Genomic DNA, 7669 nt, shown 5'->3' on the forward strand with positions numbered 1-7669 from the left:
TTGCCAAATGTGATTATTGTTTCATTTTCAGAAACCATGAGATTAATTATGATTATTTTATTGAGCCCTATTTTGTAAGAGTAAGAACTAACTGAATCTGTAGTTAATAGCTACTGTTGAAAAGCCATGGGTTATTTTGTAATGGCTCTTCTGCAAATGCTGTGGTAAACCATTCATTTTGCAATTGCTATGGTGTTTCTACAGAAATGGTTAGTCTTTGTAAGAGATATGATCGCAGAAACCTGCAGATGCCCCCCGCGCTTGCTTCTGTCCCGCGCCCGCTAAAGCCCGCATTAAACTCATCTAGAGATGTTTTCAGCACATCGAAGACATGTACATGAGATGGTTCTGTAACATCTCCTAAGCTCCACAGCATCCCAGCATCCCAGCATCACACTCCCGATAAAATATGTGTTCTTTAGGCTAAGCATCAACATTCACAAACCACTTATTTTAATAGAAAAGCAAGCATGGGCGCTTCCTTTATTATCACTAAAAGCTGACATCTCAGTTCATCGCGATCTCATACAGCTCTGTTATAACACAATGAACATGTGCACAAGTAATCTTTCACGATGTTGAAATGGGAGGACTCGTGAGCACGCAGTCTCAGCACTGCGGTGAGTGGATTCTAGCTTACTCACCTCTGATTGGCCACTGCGTTCCAGAAATCAACAGCTCAGTCTGTGATTGGCTGCACTGCAACCCTTTAAACGTGTTATAAATAAAAACTCTGCCTAGCTTGCGCGTTAATCATTTTAATGTTATTATTAGTTGTTCTTTTTGCTTTTGTGCAACAGATAAATAACAATTGATATGTTTTAGACATTCTATGTTTAGATAAGTTCTGTGTTGTGCCGGGTCCCGCCGGAGCGCAGGGCTCTGTTACAGGGGACCTGATCTGATCTGATCTGTGAGACACTGTATTTTGCGCCAGTTAAGGCTTAGAAATAAAGGTGAAGAAAAAAAAATCTATTTCCACATAGACTAATCTAGTTATATGAATATAATGTGTATTTCATAATGATTGTATAACATAATAGGCTATAACATAACTGTGTAATAAACGTATTGGCTTGAAATGAACGGGGCTATCAGATGTGTGTAAATCCAGTCTTTGCTCATAATAGGCAGGAGGGGCAATACGATTGGTCTAAAACTGCAAAGGGGCGGCGTTTAACAGGATCCTGAAGCAGTCGGGCCGGGCGAGGCTGGGGCGTCACCGGTGACGTCACTGCCCTGAGGGCCACAGGCTGCAGGCGCGCCGGGAGCCCTCCACACACGCTCCGAGGCCTCGCGCAGAACACAGCAGCTCTACCAGTACGTGCTTCTCCTAACTTATGTGATGCTGTCATATACATGTCACCATATTTGATGTGGTTTGTGTGTGTGTGTGGTATACTGAACTCGAAGTGTTTACTCGAGCAGTCAGGAACAATTTATGAATCGCGTTTATCATAAAATGTATCAATTATATATGTCATATATGTCTTTATTAAATGCATTTCTGCAAAACCGAATTTGAATGTATTACGACATCAGAGTCAACTGTTATGTCAGCTTCTGCACTACACTAGTAACGAGAGTAGATGAAGTTTCTGTTAGCAGACAGTTATTACTGATGTAATATGTGAGTAGTGCAATGAAGAATGGACAGTAAAGGAAGTTGTAGAGAGAGGATGAGGGACGGAATCGCCCACAGCTCAAATGCATGCCACATTCCAGCTATCTGTAACTACACAAAATGCCTCGTTTTACTTTTTAATATTGCAAACTGGTGTTTCTTACAATATTGTTTTAATGTATTGTCTGATGCACACACTGGTTTGTAGCACCAACAGTTTTACCATTTTCTGCACTTTGTTATTCTTCTCGACTTATGAATTTCAGACATGCACAGAAAACAGCTTGCTTCCACATTACAAACCAGGAGGACAGGGAGTCCCACAGGATCAGTACAGCAAGCTTCTGACAGATTTATTACTTTTCTGGCCTCAGGAACCATTGGGTTGTGTCATTTAACAAAGAATACACTGCTAATTACTTGTGCTCTTGTAGTCATTTTCAGATATGAGCAGTGCAGGCATGTGACTTATCACACTTTCATATCAAAATAATTCTATTTAAATATTTAATTTTAAATATTCTATTTAAATCTAAGTCATTTTATAAAGCCTGCCGGATCATCTCTAAAATAAAAAGGGGCATAAAAGCCTGATGTATTGCTTATTGTAAATGACAGAATATAAATCACTTATCAAAAACTTTTTTCTTTTATATTTTGTCTAAAGTTAAAAAACAAAAAAAACTGTTTGACTCTTGAATTATTTCAGGCTTTACAGTGTTAATACCAACTTAGTAGTTTTATAAAATAGCAAAAGTACTTTAAATATAAAAGTAGTCTTCTTTTGAAGAATACACTAACTGTATAAAGTAAACAAATTTTTCAAACAGATAAAAGTGCAAAGAAACACATCCATAAAGTGTTGTTTGATAAACACCATAGTGAGTCCAAATAATCTGAGGCTATTAGAATGCTTTCTGCTAATTACCTACTCTTATCTCTTGTTTTCTCTCTCTCAGTTTGGTTCTTCTGCATACAAAATTATGTCATCATTTCTCACAAAAACGCTCACACACACACACACACACTCACTCACACACACTCACTCACACACACACTCACTCACACACACACACTCACACACACTCACACACACTCACTCACTCACACACACGCACACACACACACTCACACACACACACACTCACTCACACACACTCACTCACACACACACTCACTCACACACACACACTCACACACACTCACACACACTCACTCACTCACACACACGCACACACACACACTCACACACACACACACTCACTCACACACACTCACTCACACACACACTCACTCACACACACACACTCACACACACTCACACACACTCACTCACTCACACACACGCACACACACACACTCACACACACACACACTCACTCACACACACTCACTCACACACACACTCACTCACACACACACACTCACACACACTCACACACACTCACTCACTCACACACACGCACACACACACACTCACACACACACACACTCACTCACACACACTCACTCACACACACACTCACTCACACACACACACTCACACACACTCACACACACTCACTCACTCACACACACGCACACACACACACTCACACACACACACACTCACTCACACACACTCACTCACACACACACTCACTCACACACACACACTCACACACACTCACACACACTCACTCACTCACACACACGCACACACACACACTCACACACACACACACTCACTCACACACACTCACTCACACACACACTCACTCACACACACACACACACACACACCAACCAACCACATGACTGATTTCAGCCTAGTTGAGTGCAACAACATCATGAGGAACCCCCAGCTCTGACTGGTTTTAAATTATTTAACATTCCGTAGACAGAGAAAGAGCAATCAGACAACAATCAGTGTCTAAAATAGACACACATTTCAGTTAAATTACTATGTTTACCCTCTTTCACTTAATGCTGTTAAACTATGTACACAGCAAATATACTATACATGTTAGCTTGCTTATTGTGCAACAGAGCATGATTTATGTCCATTAAGCCTATAATTACCTTTCCACATAATTGCTCAAAATTGGTCTACAATGCAACATTATGCAGCTCAGTTCCAGGAATCATGTATGGAGGAAACCAGGCACTGCAGTGATGGGTCGTTCTTGAACGATTCTTTAGTATGTTTCAAAGAGCGGTTCATTCATTTAGTGTTGACTGCGCTGCGCAACATCCTCTAGGATCTGTACAGAAAACAGAAATATAGAGCTCATCTCTCAGGTCTTCAGGTCCAAGTCGCTGGTTCTTTTGTCACGTGACCTGATACAGAAATTAGTGACGGATATTTAATGAAGAATGTTTTAATAAATACACTGGAAATTTCATAATCATATTGTTTACCTGTTTTGATTTACTAGGGGTTTGTACAGATCAGTTTGAGGTTCAGAAACCAGAATGTCCAGCACTGGTCCAGCACCCACAAACTCTTCAACGTTCGTCATCCAGTTTCAGCAAGCAACACAAGCGACACCTGTTACGACGGTGATAAATGCTCCTGTGCCTGTTTATGCACAACACGGGGCGGGGGTTTCACCTCTTCATGGACTTCAGGCATTTCTGAAAGGCCAACCGAAAGCTCTTGGGGTGAGACATTTCTCATAAACCTAAATAATCGACCTTTCTGTGTCTATATATTGCCTTGAGGACTAGGTGCCTAGATTGATCATTTACAGAGTAAAATAGTCAACTTTACAGTGCATCAGTCACAGAGAAGAATGTTTTAGGAGTTGCAAACTATCAAAAAATGTGAAGTAATGCAATCTTGTAAATCTGCAAATACAGTGACATTTACACATGATAGTTCCACGCTTGCAGAATATATTTTTGGGATATTTTTCTTATACATAACTACAGCTGCCATAAGCTGATAGTGTATTTTACATGGCTCCCTCTTTATGAAAGAATCTGTTGTACATTCTTGTTTTAAAGCAGACGGTGCAGATAATGATCGGTGTGCTGACTCTCCTGTTTGGCATTGTGTCTACAGTTCATGCAGATCTGGTCTTTGTCATTATTGGTGTTCCTTACTGGGGATCTCTCATCGTAAGATACAATTAAGTGTTCTGTCTTTTATAATACAAGCTACATATTCCAATGCAAGCCTCTCTCTCTCCTCTCAGTACATTACTGCAGGCGCACTCTGCATTGCTGCAGAAAATAACATTCATTCACCCTCCGGTTTGTGTTTGGTACGTACACAGTCACTGGTGCTTGGACCATGATTATACTTTTTAAATCACACTCCAGATACTTTTCTACACAACGTTTGAAAGTTCTTGGTAATTCATTGATTGGGTTTATGTTGTTGTTTTTTCTGCCTATAGGTGAATGCTTCACTTGGAATGAACATTTTCAGTACTTTAACCGCATGCATCGCCATTATTTTTATTTCACTGGATTTGGTTATAGGGCCATTCACTTTCTGCACCAATCAAGACTGTAATCATTTAGTGAGAATATATAAGGTATGTCATCAACTTTTATATTCACATTTATTTAGTAATTACTATAAGATCACTGTGTGGTCAGTACACAAGCTCACTCAAAAATGTACTTAACCTCAAGCCATCCTAGGTGTATATGACTTTATGATACATATATAACATTTCCATATGAACCCCAGGGATGGTATATTCTGGACTGCTGAGCATTCAGTGTACCAGTGTGAGTAGTAATTATCACTGAGTGTGTTACATTTATTTGTGTTAATGTTGATATTTCTCTCAGACTCTCTTCAGTGGAATCAGAATCGTGCTGCTGTTATTCACCGTGCTTGAGTTGATCATCTCCATCTGTCTGTCAGTATTTGCCTGTAAAGCCTGCTGTTGTCCTCCTCAGGTGAGCAATGAACCAAATCAGGGGTTCCCAAACCTCAGGCTTTTACAACTGCTTTACACTTTCAGGCTAGGCTTTCTCAAGCCAACCTAAAGTTGGTCTTGACGAACTTTTTTATCTAGTTTCATTTAATGCCACTTTTGCAAATGAGGATGTTTTCAAAAGTAGATTTTGTCAGATTTAGTTCCTGTTAACACACACGCTAACTGAAATATGTTCTAAAAAACGTTTTCATAACGTTCCCATCAAGTTTTGAAAACATTACTTCTCTGAATGTTTAAAAAGATCAGTTTAAAAACATTTTTTCTTTGTTATATGAACATCAAAGAGCCATTTTATAATTTTCACAAACATTATGGAACTTTTTTTGAACTTTTGAATTTTTAAAAAACGTTCTGAAACAAGTAACATTCAAAAAAACGTTAGATGAATGTTCAACTAAAATGTTTCAGGGCAAAACATTCCACGAATGCTGTGTAAATAACATTTTGAGAACATTAAAGACCAGAAAACTCTAAATGAACATTTCATTAACATTTCTAGAGAATGTTTCTTCATAACTTTGAGAGAACATTATCAGAACATAGCTGGGCTCACATTAACGAAATAAGCATGTATATAGTCTTTAATATAAAACTAGTTTCAACTGATTAACTCAAACTCCAATGTCCGGATGCATGGGAGGTGCTGTCAGATTTAGCTCACTTTCTGATGACAAATTGATCCTTAAAGTTTAGATCATTAAACAGACACACATAAGAGCATAAATATTTGAAAACGTTCACTAAGGCCCTCAGAAATAAATGCAACCCACAAACACACATTAAAACCTCTTTGGTCAGTCAGATAAACCTGCTTTGTTGAGGTTTAGTACCTATTTTTCATTTTAATCTTATCACCTGTAAAAAAAAAAAAAAAAAAAAAAGCCCTCATAGTGGATTTAAGAGACAGAATGAAGCAATTAAAGAGTCAGATGAGAGGCAAAAGAGGAACAGACAGCGGAATCGGTGTTGACTAATGCTGAAGGACAAACACCACAGACTTGAGCAAGAGTCTTCTGAGAAATGCCACTTCTCCCATTCACTATCCTCTTGTGTGTTTCAGACACGAGACGGGGACATTTATCAGGTACTGTGCTGTTATTGTGCTCTGTTGTGAGGAGTCAGTGATTTCATGTGCACTCTCAAAAATAAAGGTGCTTAAAAGGTTCTTCACAGTGAACCATTTTTGGTTCCACACAGAACCATTCAGTCAAAGGTTCTTTAAAGAACCATCTCTTTCTTACCTTCTTATAATCTGAAGAACCTTCTTTCACCTCAAAGAAGCTTTTGTGAAACAGAAAGGCTCTTCGGATGTTAAAGGTTCTTTATGGAACCATTTAGACAAAAAAGGTTCTTCTATGGCATCACTGTGAAGCAGCTTTATATTTAAGAGTGTGTCTGTGCTTCTTCAGGATCTGGGACGGCGAGACGCGGACACCTACGACACTCTCCATCCCAGGAATAAAAGGCTGCTGGCCTGAGAAACTCTCAAACTGTGCAGCTCATTCAGTCTTCATGCCCTAAAAACTGTATTTTTGCTTTGTGAGTAAGCAAACTAGCAGAGCTTTGTTGATCATGAGATTCTGCTTTATTGTCCTTGTTTGAGACAAATGCCACAATTAATGTATAAAATACATATGTAAGGCTCTTCATTTCAACATAAAATTATATTTTTCACTTGGACAGATTAAAAGTGTGTTTCAATGTTAGCATGGCTTCCGGTTATTTTTAGCGGTACGAAAGCAGCTCGTTTATGCTGCCTGGCAAGCTGGTATTCTTATCATATTATTTTAGTTAATCTGCTGTAGCGAATCAGCTCATGGGGAAATATGAATAATTAATCATAACTAGTTATAATTAATTATGAATATTTAGAGCCGCTGTAGATATTTACTTGACCTTTCAGGGTCAACTATCTTGTCAATTCTAAGAACATTAATTTCCTGGTTAAGGGAAATAATTTTCTTACTGTACAATTCTACAAAGAGCTTGTAGCATAAATCTGCATGATTAAGTGACTCCAGTTATGAGCAAACAATGAACAACGTCAAGTGTGATACAAGTAAGGTTTTATTAACTACATAAACACTTAAACTAGTCTAACATACTA

The 7669-nt window shown here is 38.7% G+C and overlaps 1 protein-coding gene across 1 annotated transcript; it reads left to right on the top strand.

The window, feature by feature from the left end:
- Nucleotides 1-1252: 1252 nt before the first annotated feature.
- Nucleotides 1253-7190, top strand: LOC107565806 (membrane-spanning 4-domains subfamily A member 15-like). The gene is made up of 8 exons (XM_016251087.1): nt 1253-1320; nt 4042-4267; nt 4616-4726; nt 4804-4872; nt 5008-5148; nt 5411-5521; nt 6623-6646; nt 6972-7190. The coding sequence occupies exons 2-8, from the start codon at nt 4079-4081 to the stop codon at nt 7038-7040; spliced, it is 714 nt and encodes a 237-aa protein (XP_016106573.1). The 5' UTR covers nt 1253-1320; nt 4042-4078; the 3' UTR covers nt 7041-7190.
- Nucleotides 7191-7669: the final 479 nt, after the last annotated feature.

Source organism: Sinocyclocheilus grahami, unplaced genomic scaffold (genome assembly GCF_001515645.1).
Source record: "Sinocyclocheilus grahami isolate Dianchi unplaced genomic scaffold, SAMN03320097.WGS_v1.1 scaffold1028.1, whole genome shotgun sequence".
In the NCBI taxonomy this organism is placed as follows: Eukaryota; Metazoa; Chordata; class Actinopteri; order Cypriniformes; family Cyprinidae; genus Sinocyclocheilus; species Sinocyclocheilus grahami.

Bases quoted from the DNA above. Each gene is read 5' to 3' on its own strand.
- LOC107565806 (XM_016251087.1), top strand. From the start codon at position 4,079: ATGTCCAGCACTGGTCCAGCACCCACAAACTCTTCAACGTTCGTCATC. The intron at 5,522-6,622 runs GTGAGCAATGAA...TGTGTGTTTCAG, and splicing joins CCTGCTGTTGTCCTCCTCAG to ACACGAGACGGGGACATTTA. The intron at 6,647-6,971 runs GTACTGTGCTGT...GTGCTTCTTCAG, and splicing joins GAGACGGGGACATTTATCAG to GATCTGGGACGGCGAGACGC.